At 46.5% G+C, this 18,314-nt stretch overlaps 1 protein-coding gene across 1 annotated transcript in view; it reads right to left on the bottom strand.

Annotated features, from left to right (window-relative positions):
• Positions 1-4,247: 4,247 nt before the first annotated feature.
• Positions 4,248-18,314, bottom strand: part of grin2aa (glutamate receptor, ionotropic, N-methyl D-aspartate 2A, a) — a 124,933-nt gene continuing 110,866 nt past the window's right edge. Inside the window, exons 10-14 of the mRNA XM_042087600.1 lie at positions 17,076-17,305; positions 14,122-14,282; positions 10,280-10,467; positions 7,801-8,039; positions 4,248-6,258 (exon numbers count right to left, since the gene is read on the bottom strand). Of these exons, the coding sequence (XP_041943534.1) occupies positions 4,441-6,258; positions 7,801-8,039; positions 10,280-10,467; positions 14,122-14,282; positions 17,076-17,305 (2,636 nt within the window). The 3' untranslated portion in view covers positions 4,248-4,440. The remainder of the gene's footprint in view (positions 6,259-7,800; positions 8,040-10,279; positions 10,468-14,121; positions 14,283-17,075; positions 17,306-18,314) is intronic.

The following is an 18,314-nucleotide window of genomic DNA, read 5'->3' on the forward strand; positions in this document are numbered from 1 at the left end:
GCATGCGCACACACACACACACACACACACAGGCATACATGCGCACATGCGCACACGTACACACACACACACACAGCATGGTCTCAATTGATTATCAGATAGAGAAAACAAACATACAGACAAAAGGACAACAGAGGTTAATTCATATAGGCATATGAGCAATAACTGAGAAAGTACTAATTTATTGTGTTTGAAAAGCGTCATTTGCTTACGGATTTTTTAATAACTCAACTACATTGTCTAGACTAAGTCATACTTAAAATTTACATAGGTTACTATACTATGAAAAATAAAAACAAAATAGTACTCATACTTAAGATTCTTTATTAACTATGAATGGTGGTTGTCTAGTTTGAGGATGCTACATAAAATAATTATTCTGTGAGGCAGCTTTTTTCACATACAGATGCAATCAATACCTGACCTGCCCCATCATAAAAACATAACACCCTTCAACCAGTGGAAATAACTCCCTTGTGACCACTGCAGAGAAAAAAGCAGTAATTACCGATACAAACAAACAAACAAACAAACAAACAAGAAAACAAACATACAGACCAAATGAACATAGTGTCACCATGAACAGAGGAAAGCACACTTGGAATACACTTTGAGGACTGTGAGAAGTGAACGGAAAGTAAAATCCCAGTAGTTCAACTGCTTCTCCGATACGCTGTAGCAGCGCCTGCGAAGCATCAGCACTTTGGTTAATGAGCAGGAGGGGCGACCACACACACACACACACGGAGGCCATTTTGTAGCGGTGTCGGCACTACGTGCTCACAAACCAAACCCCAGAGGGCGTGGGGTGGGGTGGAGTGGTGGAGCGAGACTCTTCGAATCCTCTGTCTGTCCATCACCACCACCCAAACCCTCCCCACCCACCCTCATCAATGCCACTTTATTAGGCATGCTTGATCCAAGCTCACCTTGAATTACAGCAAGGTTATTTACATAGAAAAGAGAAAATCTCCCATCCGTGCCTCAATCAAAACATCCACTCACCTACCACCACCTTCACCACCCCAAGCCCTTGCACTAACCCTTTCCTCCCCCTTACATGCTCCATTATTCAAGCTTTAATAAAAAAAGACAAAAGATTCCAGGGTAGCAATCCCTGATTATCCGACCCGAGTCAAGACTTCTGAAAATCTCATGACATAAGGTGACATTTCAATGACCTTGTGAGCAGTGTGTGTTTGCTTTTTTTTATTCTACTTCTACAGCAAAAAGGAGTGCTACTATACAGACTGTCGTGAAATCCACACAAAAAATATTTGTTTACTCTTTATAATGATAATTTCATAATGATGTATTTGAATATGAATTTACAAGCCATTTACATGTGTCTAATATTCAAAATAGTTCCTTAAGTCTTTGAGGATTTTAGAAAAAGCTCTATTCGTACAGCAAACAATAATTAAGAAAGACCGACAAAAAGAAACAGGTCAAATCTTTGGAGGGACAGCAGGCTCAGAAAAAGGGGTTTTCATTTTTTAGTTAAAGTTAAATCTGAAAATCAGGTGTCAGGTAGGGGATAAAAGCATAGCTGGTGTTTTTTTCTTGTTTCTTTTTTTCTCACCTGCTAGGTGAGGAGGAGCAAGGATATGTCAACCCACAGCTCAAGGAGACCCCTTTTCCCTGTAGAATTAAAACGTGTGGTGTACAGCTTTTGTCAAATTTGATCAAATAGCAGACGGGGGTGCAGTGGGGTTGGAGGCCCACACTTTGCTCCTCCTCCAACACCTTCTCCAAACACGGCAGCAGCAGATTCACCTCTCCTCTCAGTGTGCTGGAGTGATGTGCACCCCCTTACACAAATCATTGGTGATCGTAACATAACAAAAAACAAAAAAACATACAAAGTCTTACATCTGGGTTGCATGCTGTAATGTCTTTTTTTTCTTCATGTCATCAAAATACATTTTATCTGTTAACATTAGGGGGGGTTGTCATTACAAGGTTGTAAAAGAAAGAATTCAATGAATGACCGAAAATAGTCAAAAAAGGACATTTCATACGTTGTTTTTTTTACTAGAACTTGATATTTTACATGTGCATATTTCTCACACATTAGCTTTTTCAAGCAGCACTTAAAACGATAAATATAATGATAATGATGACAAATATTGTGATTATGTCAATGAGTGTTCTACAGAAATGATTTCAGAACTTTGGGTAAGCTGAAATAAACACTAATATCGAGTTCGCTTACAAAACCCCAAACTGGCAGCTGTCAAAATGATATGATGATGCCCATGGTGTAGTGATGTCATCGTCTCTTTTTTATATATATAATTTTTTTCATGTGTCATAACGCCTCTCTGTCATTCGTGGGAAAACAGTGCGTCTTCCATTTTTAGGGGGTTGCCTTTTCCTACAAGTATGCGAGTTGGAGCAACAAAACAAATGGCAACCTGAATGCAGAGACGACCGAATAAGCTCGCCCACTGTGTCTCCTTCCCCCTCTCTCGTTCCTTGTGTTTCTATTGTTGTTACCGTTTGTTTAATTGTGTTTCATAACGTTTCGCATGAAAAGAGGGCTACGTTTGGAAGACTTTGGACGAGTAAACAATTGGAAAAAAGAGGACAGCTAGTTTCAGCTGTGTGGCATGCAACGCTCGGCATGCCAGAGCATCCTGGACTTGACCTCTGCCGTCAGGCCGCCGATAATACAAAGTCCACAAAAACCATCCTGAGGTATTTGTTTTTTTATACAGAAAGTAGTGGAGCACAATTTTGGCTGTGTGGTCAAATCATAAGTTGTATGGAGAGCTTGCTAATTTTCTACAAAGTACTTTACATAATATACAGCAATAAATAAATAGTTCTGCAGAACATCAAGTTTGCCTGGTAACATCCTATGGTTGCTGTGTACTTGTGTGCGTGTTTCTAATGTGTTTGTGTGTGTGTGTGTGTGTGTGTGTGTGTGTGTGTGTGTGTGTGTGTGTGTGTGTGTGAGTGTGTGGCAGAGACTCAGTGTGTGTGTGTTGGCTGTGCACTGAGAAAGAAAAAATAAAGTAAACCAATGTTCTCAACTCTTCAAGCTTACCCAAGGTTGGACATGCAGTAGTCTTTACATTGAAATGACTCAATGGAAACAACTCGGCAAAGACAGCCTGTCTCTCCCCTTCGACAATACAAAGAAATAAACAGTCTCCAACAACAGAGGTGATGCATTTTGTTCAGTGTCACAGTGTGTAGCAACAAAACAGAACAGCACTGAACACAATATCTGTGGAACAAAGTTCGATCACAAGTTTTCATCTAACGTTCGCACACACAATGCCACAGTAGTCAGTACCCTGTTTTATGAGGGAGATTATTCCAGGTCAATCTCCACTGGCATTACGTGGCGTGTTTCGATGCCTTCCAGGGTCAGGCCGACTTCCTAAGTACAGGTCAAGTGTTAATTGCACAAGCATTCACTTTCGATCATCTTCACCTTAATGTAAATATGGGTGAGTGTTCTTTTCCATTACCAGAACAATACATGCAAAATAATCTATTCCTGAAGGTAAATTCAAAATTATGCTTTAGAAAGCAAAGATGGGTAGATAAACTAATGGTTATTGTGCTACCAAATAAGCTAATTCTAAAGTCTAAATGGGGGACCAAAATGCCAGAATCCCCCGAAAAAATCTATAGTTATAGAATAAAAGCAACAATGCTATGTTGGCATTGTTGAGTGCCACAGGATGAGTATACCCTTAACTCGTCTTCAGCTCCCGTGTCTGTAAACAGCTCCTAAAAATGTTTCAGTTAAGCCCAAGACGTCCCCTTCCCCGAGGACGGACCGCTTTCAACTCTCACCGCCGCAATGGTGAGACCTGCAAACGAGTCGCGACCGGGTCTGGCGACGCTCTCGCGGCACACATGCAGCTTCGCGTTTTTATTTTTTTGTTTTTTTTTGCCCCACCCAGACCCGACCCCCCCCCCCCCCCCCCCCCCGCCCGCCCGAGGATCATTATCCGTCGCCTTTTTCCCCCCTCTCCGTCTCGTCTCCAACTCGGAGGGGACGCTCGGGGGCAGTCCGCCGTGTCTTAGCGCCGCGGGTCTCTGGAGAGAGGACGAGCAGCTGAGAGCCGAGTGCTGGTTTCTTACACAGCACTGGTTAATGTAATGGCCACACAGTGGACCGCGAGCCCCCCCCCCCCCCTCCCCCATTACACGGGCGAACAACTCTCTTATTGTCTGTTTGCAATTAGTCCAACAGACCAACCCCCACCCCCACCCCGACTGGGTAACTTTTAAAATGCTGAAAACCTTTGGCAAGCACCATGCGGCCAACTTGTTTCATACAAGGATGTGATATCTGTAAAGAGAGTACTTCGGGTACTTTTTTTGATTTTAGATGGAGGTGGCTATGGCATCCTAAGTGAATATACTGTATATTTATATATATATGTATATATGTCTTTAAACTACACAAAGAGGCCATTAAACATCTGACTCAAGACTAGGTATCTTCTTATACACTCTTCTATTGCTGAACTGCGCTGAATTGAGGACTCGGGGAGCTGAGTATGCACTAGTCTTATTGGCTACATAAGGCATTACATGCTCTGAAAAGTACATGTCCTTGGGTATTCGACCATCCCTGGAGCAGTATGACGCAGTGGACTTAACTGAGGACCGCAGATTGTTTTCGTTTCGTGTTTTGATGGGGGCTAACTGTTTGTAAATGTCAGAGGAGCTGCGGCCGTGGAAGAGGCGCGTGTCGTCTCGTAAAGAGTGCATGAAAGGATTGTCTGAGGTGTGGTCGGGGTACAGCGACTTGCTGCGCTTGCTCTCCTCCAGGTTGTGGTTGAAGAGCATGGACCGGCTGCCGAACAGTTTGTCGGACTTGAAGCTGAACATGTTTGCGTACGGGCTGTCCTCCAGGAAGCGGTCCTTCTCCTTGAGACTGACGCTGCGGGCCGGCCGGTTCAGGTCGATCTCCTTGGGCTTCTCCAGCATGATATTGTCAAAGGAGTGCTGGCGGCTGAGCCGCAGCCGGTTACGCTTCTGGACGTGCGGGCCGTCCGTCTGTGGCCAGTAGCTGCCGAACATGTCGTCGGCCTGGTGCATGCTGGGGCTAAGGATGGCCTCCTGGAGCATCTGGTCCTCGCTAATGTCGTAGAGGTTGCCCATGTGCAGGCACGCTTCGCAGCGGTTGTAGGGGGAGCGGAGGGGGCCTGTGTAGGGCCCGGCGGTGGGGGGGTAGTTGGGCACCTTGGAGAGACAGCTGCGGCAGTGCGTCTGTTTGTAGTGGTCGTTGCTCTCGTGCGGGCTCAGACTCTTGTCCTTGACGCTGCTGTAGTGCTTGTTGTAGGCATTGTCGGGGAGCAGGTCGGAGTCGGCGTGATGCAGGGGGCTGCTGTTGAGATGGATGATGGGCTGGTCGCATTTGCGGTAGTTGTCGTTGTGGTCGGAGTACATCTCGGGGAAATCCAAATCGTCGGCGGCCAGACCCCGACTCTCTCTGTAGTGCAGTGGATCTGAGTGCAGGCTCAGCTCCCGGTCAGAGTCTATGGTGTAGATTTTTTCGCGAGTCGGCGCGCCCTGCTTAGTCTTTAAGTAGGACAGCTCGGCTTCGCTGCAATCCCTAGGGTATTTTGACGTCATCGATCTTTTTTTTAAGTTGTCCTTGGGCTTCAGGTGCTTGCTGTTGTCCGGATCCTTGTACGAGGCGGCCCTGCTGGAGCAGTCGGAGATGTCGGAGTGGGCCGCGTCCTCTGGCAGGTACCTCTGGCTTTTCATGGACAGACGGGGGTCTGGGGCCAAAGTGTCGGGGCCTGGGCCCTGCCTCATCGTATCCACCGACTTCTTCCACAGGGCCCGGGGCTTGGCGTTAGTCTGTGCCGCGTCGGCACTCACAGCCACCTCCACCGTGTTGGGGTTGGTCTCGTTTAAAGTGAGGGGGTGCTGGCCCTGGAAAATGTAATTGTTGAGGTGGTCCTTGTGCCGGTTGGCTAAGTAGGTCTGCAGGTCGCCACTGTCGCCATAGATCATGTCCTTTGGGGTGTAGCTCCGATTGTCGGTGTAGATGAAGTTGCCCTTCTCGGCCATCATATCCATGATCATGGGACTGGCCGAGTGCATGTACTCGGCGGCGCGCTTGGGCGAGTTGATGCGCGAGGCGCTCAAATTGGTCATGTTGGTCATCTGCTTGGCCGACTTGACCAGCTTTAGCATGTTGGCCTGGGGGCTGAAGTCCAGGTCGGAGGACTTTTTTTTCATCTCGATGTGCACACCGTGAATGCAGCTCCATATGCCCTGTGAAGGCACGGAAACACAGAGTCAGTCACATCAACGTGACAAAAGAGATTTCACATGATCCCCCCCCCCCCACCCCCTCTCTCGTTTTCTGTCTGCCGGTCTGCCTGCAGAGATGTGTTTGTCTTTTCAAATGACTCCTCATAAGAGGCGTCGGATGCTGCCTCCGGGGTTAGATCGAGGATGACATTTTTGAAACGTTATGACTTCACCGAACACTCTTTTTTTTGGCTAACGACTTTAGAAATAACGTTGAGCTGTTACTCTTCTACCAAAATGACTGCGGCCCTTAGTCAGGCACAGTGGGACAGGTCGTCTCATTACTTAGAGCCCCACTGAGTCCCACAAGTGCCTTCTTTTTTACCCCTTCTCTCTCTTTCTCTCTCTTTCTCTCTCTCCTCTAATAAATATGTGATCTCTCCCCCTGTTCCACAGGGTTCCTCTCAAGCTTGCATTACATTACGGCAGGCCTGCTAATAAGAACCACTCTCCTAAATCAGCTCTGTTCGACGTGCATACAGATTTCCACAAGGACTCAAAACACAACAAAATACCCAAAATAAAGCAAGTCGGAGTGATTTGCAAGCAGCCGCACTCTCCATAGACTGTTGCATTGCCATTAAAAATTCTCCAACCATGAATGACAGGGCATTCTAATCTGGTGATGAGTAATGAATACCAATGGAGAGCTCCACACAAAAAAAAACTCTCTTCTTTAAGACAGATACGCTCTCAAGGGTGTAAAGGAACTCTCACTGACACTTTTCAATTAAATTATTAAAGTTTCCTACAGAGTAAAGTCCCTATAAACACAGAGATATGCCAATATGTTCATTGATGTTTCCCACTGCTCACATAACAAAAATACATGTTGCACTGCCAACAGCTCAAAGCAACAATTCAATTAGACAAGGAAGCGGGACATATTTTAACTCTCTAAAATAGATTATGATTCAAATAACTGAATAAGTCTGAATAGTTTTTTTATAATACACAATAATGGCAATGTAAAGGCCAGTAAACAACCACAAATAAAATATTTAATTTATTCCTACATAGGGAACTACCATCCAAACATAAACGTCACTTTTCATCCAGTTGATTGCATTAGTTAACTTGTGTGTGTGTAAAGATCTACAGTGCCCTCCACATGTATTGCCACCTCTACTAAAGACGTGTAAAAAGAGATATAAAACTAATCCTTGAACATTTTATTTTCATATAAGTTTCACAACAAAAAAATGAGGAAAAACCCAATCTTGAACTGAAGCAAATTGATTCCGAGATGTAAAAAAATCCTCATGAAAAAATAATTATTTCTGTTTGTGTGTGCGAGTGTTTGTTTGTGTGTGTGTGTGTGTGTGTGTGTGTGTGTGTGTGTGTGTGTGTGTGTGTGTGTGTGTGTGTGCATGTCTGTGTGTGTGTGTGTGTGTGTGTGTGCATATGTGTGTGTATGTGTGTGCATGTGTGTGTGTGTGTGTGAGAGTGTGTGTGTGTGTGTGTGCGTGCCTTGCGCGTGTGTATGCTTATATATCTCCTCACCCTGCTGATGCTGAAGAGGAGGCCGGGTGTGCCAGAACAGACTCCGGTGAAGCAGAAACGCAGGCGCCAGTAGAACAGGTGCTCCCACACGAAGGTGATGAGACTCAGGCCCATAGCGGTGGCCAGCATGTAGAACACGCCTGCCATGTTGTCCACGTCCAGCTGGCTGCTCATCACCTCGTTCTTCTCGTTGTGGCAGATACCGGTCAGCCACTGGGCCTCCAGCTCCTCCATCTCACCTGTGTTGGGAAAGAAAGAAAGAGAGTGAGATAAAGAGAGAAAGAGAGAGAGAGATAAAGATGGGGAGAAGAGAGAGAGAAGGCGAGAGAGGGAGAGAGCAGGACACTCGTCTGTCAATCATAAACCCCATCAGCTGCAGCGAGAGCCCACTAACCTCGAGACTAAAAATACAAGCGCTCACTCACTGTCCTGCCACTTCTGTCAGTATCGAACAGAACCAGCAGACACAGTCAAAAATGTCCGCAGCACAAACCATATGGTGTCACTTTGAGAGAGTGACATTTTTTTGTTCTTCTTTTTTCCCCCTTGTACAGCAGGTAGGCTACAGCTGCTAAGGATGGTTTTGTGATTCATCACACCATGTGCTTCTGTATACTGCTTGATGTTCCTGTTCGGAATCCTTGTTTAGGACTTTATCTCAAAGTGAAGGCAATAGCTCAAAGGTCTTTGGAAGGGGCTATACGAGACATCTGCGCAAGGGATATTTGAAAAGGAGAAAACAATGTTTGCTAATAACATATGCTAACTGCTAAGTGCATGACAATGAGCAGATAATGTCTATTTTAATTGGATTTGCTATCAGACCCATATCTCCCTGCATGTTTTAGATGGACCAAAAAAAGCCCAGTCTGGAAATAGATCGAGAGGAAGACTAATCATCCCTCTATTTAGCGTGACCAGAGTGTCCATGAGTCACTGGTGAACCGCTGGAGATAAGAAGAAAGAGAATACATTAGGGCAGCTCCCGCCAATCTGGAATATATTAGTCCAGAACACACACACACACACACACACACACACACCACCCCTCGCTCCCCTTTGCCTCATTGCAGAAATACCATCAAAGGGTATATTTACACAATTTTATCACCACAGCTGGTGCTGTAGGGACTCAGAGAGAGGTCACACTTGTTGTGTGTTTGTGGTTCTCTGTCTATATGGATGTGTGTGTGTGTGTGTGTGTGGGGGGGGGTGACTGTGCAGTCTGTGTATGAGTATTGCCTGGAGCCCGGGGAGAAAGAGAGAGCCCTTTTCTGCCCCGCTAGTTATTAGGAGCATTACCGCTGACCTCACACGCATCAAGCACTTAAGGGGGTAAGGAGGGGGACATCTGTGCGTAGTTGTTGAGGTGGCTTGTGAGTGTGTGCGTGTACAGTATGTGTGTGTGTGTGAGTGTGCCTGCTTGTGTGTGTGTGTAGGCTATTGTGTACAGCCTCACTGCTTGGGTATGTATGTACTGTATGTATGTATGTATGTATACACACACACACACACACACACACACACACACACACACACACACACACAGTGTTGCGCGGTCTGCCCGAAATTAAGCAGTCGCCCGCGGATGACCGTAGTCACCCGCGGTTATGAGTCATAAACAAAATATTTTAATGATATTCGGGTAATTTGCGGGCGGGTCAGTTAAAATTAATTAAATATATATTTTCTACAAATAGGCCTACTTAAAATATCAGGAGAAGGCTAGCATCAATATAGTAAAGCATCAATACAGTAAAGTCAACAGTAAAGAAGCTGAAGACGCGAGTTAAAATAATAAAGACACCCCTTCAGGAAAAGCGATAAGCTATGGGAAATATTGGGAAAAGTTCTTAAAGAAGATGACAGTAGTACAAGTTATGGTCTATGTAGGCCTACTTCTTGCGAAGCCATTTAAAAGTATGACAGCCAAAACGGGTAGCCTGCAGGAATAAATGTTATGGCAGGCACAGACTACACAGCCATACCTACCGGTATGTATAGGTTCGCGCATGCATAAAAGTTACCTTAGTTCGTTGTGTTTGTGACTTTAAACAGTGGATGTGCTTTAGTAAATGTGCTTTGTGCTTCATTCAGCATTATAAACCAGTTCTTACGCTAACGTTTTGACCAGCAACGTATCTCTTTTGCCTATACCTTACCTATACCTATATATATATGTGTGTGTGTGTGTGTACATTTGCAGGTGCATGTGTGCATGAATTCTGATGAAGATGTAATCCTGATGTAATCATCAACACCTCATTTCAGCACTTTTCTGCAATTAAGCATCATTAAACATCTGTGTGCTCCTGAGAGTCCTCTTTTTCTTATTCTTATTGTGTATGTGTGCCTGTGTGTGCAAAGTATGTATATACATGTGTGCCTATATACAGTATGTGTGTGCATGCATGTGTGTATGCATGTGTCTGTGAGCCTGTGTGTGTGTGTGTGCTTGTGTGTGTATGTGTGTACGTACCATCTCCAATGATGGCTAATATGGCGAGGTCCACCTGTCGTTTCCAGTAGGAGCCCTTCTGCAGGGCGATGCCGTAGCCAGTTGTAGCAAAGATGTAGCCACTGCCGATAGTGACCAGCTTACAGCCCTCATCGCGTCCGGCCATGTAGTTCAGCACGGCCGCGTCATAGATGAAAGCGTCCAATTTTCTGTTGGGGCGGGAGAGGATGAGCACACACACAGACACAGGCACACACACGCCCGAGAGTGCACGAAAAACCACACACACACACACACGCACAGACACACATGCATGGCCCAAAAGATGTTTAGTCACCGGCGTCAGCACAGCCTTCACGCCATCTCACATCCCAATCATCGCAGAACACACTTCTCCGTCTCACACCCCATGGTCTAGACGCTGTGTCACGGTAGAACACGAGCGAAAACGTGCCATGGGAGTGGAGATACTCTGTTCCATAATGCATGACATTATGGAGCACAGTACTCCTGACACACACACACACACACACACAGACAGACAGACACACCACCACCACCAGAGAGCAACTGCCTTCGGTAGAACCCCTGATGCTACGCCCTAACTTCTAATGGGATTGCTGACCACTGGACATGGGTGGACAAAAGTTGCAGTTAGGGGGGGGGGGGGGGGGGGGGGGTGATCGTCGTGTTAAGTCGGTACTCTGCGGTTGGACGTCGTCTGATCTGGCCCTGGCTGCTTGAGTGGATGAGAGCCAGAGAGGAGGAGGAGGAGTAGGAGGAGAGAAGGCTTGACCTCCCCGTGAAGGGGACGAGGAAGAAAGGGATGAGGGCACCTACGGAAGTCTTTCACGGATAATCCACCAACGCTTAGACACACACACATTAATTTAATGCATGCACACACACACACACACACACACACACACACACACATAAAGATAAAGATACAAATATATAGAGGGACAGACACAAAAATTGGATTGAACAGACAATCGTATAACACGTTCAATACATATACTCTTCCTAAACATAAAGATGCATCAATGCATAACAACAGCGACAATGAACGAGCACACACACACACACACACACACACACACACACACACACACACACACACACACACACACACACACACACATGCAAATATACATGGGTCCCGTCTTGTATTAAAGGCACGTCTCTGGATGTACAGGACTGACATTTGAGGAAAAGCTGAGGAGTTATCCTCAGAGTTATCACCCTTCTCCACTCTGCTTCCAGCACTCCTGTCAGTCTGCCGCTCCCTCCATCTCCCTGCACCGGCCTTTGAATGTCAGATTCAGCTCCATGCAGCAAGGCCTTGATCCAATATTTTGGCTCAATAATTTCATTTGAAAGGGTGGAATGAATGGTGATGCCGATGGTGGTGGTGTGTGTGTGTGTCTGCGTGTGTGTCTGCGTGTGTGGAGGTGGGGTGGGGTAGGGTGGGGTGGATAGGCCTAGTCTCCCAGGCTTCCAGACTTCCCCACTCACCCACGGATGACAGGCGTTTAAAGGTAGGCGAGAGAGAGAGAGAGAGAGAGAGAGAGAGAGAGAGAGAGAGAAAGAGAGAGAGAGAGAGAGAGAGAGAGAGAGACGGGGGAATGTGGGGGAGCATGGAAATGGTGAATCACACACACACACACACACACACACACACACACACACACACACACACACACACACACACACACACACAGTCCTTTCCACACTCGTCTCGACGCAGACTTCACTGTGTTCTAATCAGTTATAGTCCTCCATTAACTTCACTTGACAAAGATGATGTAACAATTACTAAAACACCTGTGCTCTCACCTGAGCTGGACTGGTGGGGAGTAGAGCACTTTTTTGGCAGCTTAACAAGCACTTACTTGTCAAGTAGCTCTTAAATTCAACTGCCTGTCAAGAGCTATCAACCCTCACTATAACTTCATTTCAATCTGAAACCCTGAAGGTGATTTACACTTAATACTGTTCCACAGTTGATGTTGTTCACTTCCAAAAGGGTGTCACACTAACTGTAAGACATTGGACTGACTGTTAACCCTTGTTCCTTGTTTGCCGTATACACTGGAGTCTTTCTTCTTCCTGATCTCTGTGTTATTAAATAATTATCAAAACCTAAATATTTAGCATAAACACTTCCAAAACCGGACAGCCCGGCCAGCAGAGCCTTGACAAGCATCACTTACGATTGGTTTCCCTGTGCTCGATATTGCTCGAGGCAAATAGTGCTTGCGCTGCACTTGCATCTGACTTTTGAGCTTGTATTACAAATCAGCTCGTGTTTAATCAGGGCTCATTAATATCAATAAGGCTATGGGGATGACACAGGCCTGAACCCCAGCCACTTGGCTGACAATATTCAGTTGACATTGATTTTTTATCACCTTTGCTAAAAGGGAAACACAAACATCCTCTTGGGCCCAGAAAGGATAAATCCCTTAAGCTCAAACCAGGATGTTATTCATCCCAAGCTTAACCCCTGAGCATCAATAAAACAGAACAACAAGAGTATATGATTTGTCTGGATTTCTGCATTAATTTCTGCATCATTTAGCTCTGTTAGCCAGTATGCATACGCCACCCACAGCAAACATACATACATACTGTACTACTGTGCAGGGACACTGCGAAGGTCCTTGCCAAGTCACCTCTTGTAATTGATGACACACGGGGGTATACAGCTCTGGCTGGCATAATGGAGTATGGGGTGGGAAGGGTGTGTGTGTGTGTGTGTGGGGGGGGGTGGGGGGGGTATTTCTTGAGAAGATGAAAGGAAAAAGGTGATCTGATCTCCAAGGTGAAGCGCTCAGACAGCTAGCTCTCATTAGCCCCTAGTCTGGGGCTCATGCAAGCAAATGAGCTCCGTGTTTCACTCGCATACATCGTGCTTCCCCTCATGTTCAGAAAGTCATGTGGGGATGTACTGTATGGCAGATCTGCTATACTCAAGTATAATTACATATATGGATCTTTTTTTGTAAAGCTATTCTATGAATGGCAACATGAACTCAACAATATATTTACCCTATTTATTTATTTCCCCCCAGAATGCTTCACTTTTTGCTCAATGACGAGCAGGGCTCCAAATCCACTCTGGCATTAGCTGTGAGATGTGTTTGATTTGTTTCCCCTCCCCTCTGCCCCCTCGGACCCGCTGGCATGGTGGAATCGTACTCGCCCCCCCTCCCCTCCTTTCCATCTCCCTGAGGGTGTGTGTGTGTGTGTGTGTGTGTGTGTGTGTGTGTGTGTGTGTGTGTGTGTGTGGGCCCTTGCGCTCGCGCCCTCTCTAGCAAGGCCGATGAGAAACGTGTGGGCACATACATCTCCTCATTTCCATTCACAGTCCTATTATGTAGATCCGGCCCGTTAAAAATAGCCCCGTTACGCCCGGTTAGCGTGGCCATTCATTCAGGGTGTCTAGACACAAAGACATGCGTGAACACACACACACACACACACACACACACACACACACACACACACACACACACACACACACACATACATGCGCACACACAGACGCACACACACACTTACAAACAAGCAAGAACACACGCATGCACGTGCAGGTACATCTGAGACACACAGACACAGACATACTGTAGGTACATTTCCATAGTATTTTGCACATCAACACACTTCCACACACACACACACACTCACACATAAACCAATACACTCACATAAACACCACCACCACCGCCACTTACAAAAACACTTATCAAAATCACACTTGAGAGAACCCTAGTCTACACCTGAGGCTAAGGCAGAAGCAAACTGGTTGTCCCGAAATGACAGGGAAACACTGAGCACCCTGAAGAATGAGATCCTACCCAGTCTTAAGGCTGACCAGTGCGTCCTGCACCCCGGTCTGGTGGTACTTGACCATATACTGGTGCATGTCCGGGTAGTTCTTCCTGATGTTCCTCTCCGTGCTCCCGTTGGGGACGGTCCCGAAGCGGAACGGGGGTGAGTAGGAGTATGGGCTCTGGAACTGTGATGAAGGGGGTCAGGGGTCGAAGGTCAACAAAGGTGGAGAGAGAGACATGAGAGAGGTCAGAGGTCGTGTTCAGTCATATCAGGCATGCAAGAAGAGGAAGCACGGTAGTTGGATTGACTCTTAACACCCCTACAATCTTGATCTTTTGTAAATCAAAAGGCAGTTTTTGACGACACGAACTTGAGCAGGCAGCTCTGATCTCCTCTGTTTGAGGCAAACATGATCTCCCTTCCGGTTTTTGAGCTCCCTTGTAAAAAAAAAAAAAAAAAGTTTTGTTTTTTGTCTCAAAATAAAAAGCGGATGCAGGTCACAGATGTTCCGACAAGGCTGCAGGGCGAACAACAACAAGGATGAACGAGTGCATATCACAGCTGCAGCAGCTATCAATTAGCTGGGCCTTTTGCATATTTAAAACCGGCCAATCCGCCGTCCCCAGCACACTCTGCTTTGCGGGGTTGTTTTCTTGTTTTGTTGTTTTGTCTGTTTGTTTGTTTACTTGCGTTCGTTTGATTGCTGGAGTTAGAACCGCGGTGGCTGCAGTGTGTGCGTACATTTTGTGAGTGTGTATGTGTCTCTGTTTGTGTCTGTGTCTGTGTCTGTGTGTGTGTGTGTGTGTGAGTGAGTGAGTGAGTAAGTGAGCAATCGCTCGCCGTGAGTCCTGGTTGGGCCGTGTGCATCATGAGAGGGGAGAGGAGCTCGTCGCGTCCGCCCGGGGCTCCGGCGTCAGTCTGCGCATGACTGGAGACGGCCGAGGAGGATGGACCCCTGCCTAATCACGCTGACCTTGGCCTCTCTCCCTCCGCGTTTATTATGCAATTGGTGCCGGGTTACGTAAACGGCCTGGACCTGGGAATTCAGCCCCTGTTCGGCCCAAGACAAGACACTTGGCAACAACTATCCCCTCCCCCCACAGACAGTCGCCTTCTCCGCCACCCCCACCTTTCACCCCCCCCCCCCCCCCCCCCTCCAAAACAAACCCTCACCCCCTGAGTCAGTCCCAAGCTCCAAACACTTGACTCCTCCCCACCCCTCCTTGGCCCTCCGTTCCTGGTCAAATATGCTTTTACGTAACACGGTCGACCATGATTCCGATGCTCCCTCATCTTCTACTAGCTGTGTTAGCTTTAGCATTAAAATGGCAATGAGCCATAGTCTCCATGGAGAGAGAGAGAGAGAGAGAGAGAGAGAGAAAGATGCACACATGGCCTTTGTGAAGTCTATGAGATTAAACTATTGAGCAATGACAATGTGGTTTGCCCAATTAAAATCCTGCTCTCTGTTTCAACACTGGAAAGCATATGGGAAGCTGTGTGTGTGTGTGTGTGTGTGGCTCTCAAAGGGACCGGCAGTGATCTTTGAATTCCTCAGAGGGCGGATGAGATGCGTTTGAGAGCCACATTGGGGTGGGGAGAGCTGTGTGTGTGTGTGTGTGTGTGTGTGTGTGTGTGTGTGTGTGTGTGTGTGTGTGTGTGTATGTGCTTGCGTGGGAACCCATGTCGTGGAAACGTGGCAGCTTTAGCGTTTTCATCAGCGCCAGGTCCGTTTGCTTTTGAACATTTGCCTGTCTGGCGTACCCCCCCCCCCCCCCCCCCTTTATCGACCAGCCTGTTAAGTGGCGCACAGAAATGTGTTGAAACAAAGATTCGCAGCACACTTGGAAGGCAGGAAGCCCTCAAAAAAAAAATCAAGTATTTTTCTTTTGCCTCCAGCTGGGGGAGAGCCAAGTTGGCAAGTTTAAGTGCATAGCAGGGACCACCACCGCACTGAATTTTTAAAGTGTCCTAATTAACACAATATGGCAAAAAGCACCGTCAGCAGTATTAATTGACTTATACTATTTACATAGCTCTATTTATACAAAGTTGTGATGCAGGCTTCACCCCTCATGTTACTGGGGATGAGTCTGGGTGTGTTCATCCTCCATGTTGGTTAAAGAAAAAGCACAACTCTATTCACTTGTAACGTAATTGTTGATGAGAAAAGTAGTGCCTGTCCATCCGAACCTCTGTGGAATTCGATTCAGGGCCATGATTTTGTGCCTGCGAAATAATCACTTTGTTAAGCTTCAGAGACCCCAATAAAGATTTAAGCAATTACTGCAAAGGGCTTACCAGGGCCGCCTCAAAGTGCTTTTGTGAGTTTGGGTTTGCCAGGGCTGTGGATTAAGCCCAAGTCTGTGGTGGCGGATATGCCGTCCAGTGCTTGATCAGCACAAAGACACGTCAATGGGAAGTAGTGGCTTTGGGCAGTAGTGCAAGGTTGGGTTGTGCCCCCTTTGACCGTTTCTGTCGGCTGCACTCCAAACATGCCACCTTTAAGATAAAACTATGGCCGCCCCTGCGACTGCACTGACCCAAGGACAGGAACAGTGCTGCTGTGGCTACTCTAGAGAAAAGCTGGATATGTCCCTGCTGCTGTCATTCAAGTCCGGCCTCGGAGAACAGTTTCTGACATGAGATGCTATCAAAGTGGCTGACACTTGGACTCCAGGGAGCTCTGTGTTTATGTGTGTGTGTGTGTGTGTGTGTGTGTGTGTTTGTGTGTGTTGGGCTGTCAGTGAGCATGTAAACATAAACAAACAAATACATACAAAAACAAATCTTCCCATCACTCAAACTGATGAGAGGTGGAGGTGTGTGTATGTGTGTATCTGTGTATGTGTTTGTGTGTGTGTGTGTGTGTGCATATAGTATGTGTGTGTTTATGTGTGTCTCTGTGTGTGTCCATGTCTGTGTGTGTGTGTCAGTGAACACGTAAACGAAAAACAAACAAACACAAATAACAAACCTTCCTGTCACTCAAACCAGTGACCTGGTCCACGAATTCCTCCTGGATCATGAAGGCGGCCAGGTTGGCAGTGTAGCTGGCCAAGAAGATGACAGCGAAGAAGGCCCAGACGGACACGATGAACTTGCTGGTGGTGCCACGAGGGTTCTGCACCGGCACAGAGTTGTTGAACACCAGACCCCAGAGTAGCCACACCGCCTTGCCCATGGTGAACGAGGGTCCATGCGGATCTGCAGAGACAAAGGACCACAGTTAACCAGGTTTGAATGGGAGAGGCATTAAAGCTACATTCCTTGAATGACCAGGAATAACCAGGAATATTAAAGGTACCCTGTTTGATTCTGATTTGAAAATGTTGTTTATACTCGAGCAACCAATCCAATTACACGTACTCCCTTCTGTGCTTGTGAAAGAAATGTGTTGATTGGCTGGAATAGTGTATAGGTCAGAGGTTTTGTTTTGAGTGTACAGCACATACTGGATGGACAAACTGGGTCAGTTTAAAGCTGCCGTTGGCCAGTCTGACAGATCAGGGGACTTTTGAATGTTTACAACTCTCATGCCCCTCCCCCACTACCACCGAGCACCCTCTCATCGGTGCTTGTCAGTGCGCACCAGACTGCACCAGACTGTGATTGACAGTCAGATCTCACACAGCCCTTCTCTGATTGGACCAGAAGAACCGGGAGCTGTGGATTTTTGCAAAACAAATAACAGGCTCTAGGTGGAGGTAGAAGTGCAGGGTTTTTTTCTAAAGCTGATTTATGTTGTTCTGTCGGAGCATAGTGTTGGTTTCAGTGAATATAATCAAAGAAATCTTGCCAACTGCCGCTTTAATTAAACCAGTAGACTACGCTAGTGTGTTATTCATCCAGAAGGACAGAAAGGACAGACCTTCGTGTAACTTTGTGGATGCATAATAAATCTCAAAAGGGACAATAACATTGTATCATATTGCATCGTTTGACATCAAAGGTACAATCTTCGATTTCTGGCAACAGCTTGTTGATATTTGAGCTCAGCAGTCAATGCAATGTGTTAAATGACTGGAACAGAGTACCGCTCATTGTGCATGCCGAGCTAGACACAAGGTGTGTTTTGGCGGAATGCGATGAAAAGTCCATAGAATTATAATCAGGCAGTGCACCATTAAGCCTCAGACTGCCCACAGCCTGTTTCTCAGGGCGCATTTGTGACAGAAAACATTGTGTAAAAGGTCAGTCTCTAAAATAATGTATT

The sequence above is a fragment of the Alosa sapidissima genome, chromosome 3 (genome assembly GCF_018492685.1).
Source record: "Alosa sapidissima isolate fAloSap1 chromosome 3, fAloSap1.pri, whole genome shotgun sequence".
Taxonomy (NCBI): Eukaryota; Metazoa; Chordata; class Actinopteri; order Clupeiformes; family Clupeidae; genus Alosa; species Alosa sapidissima.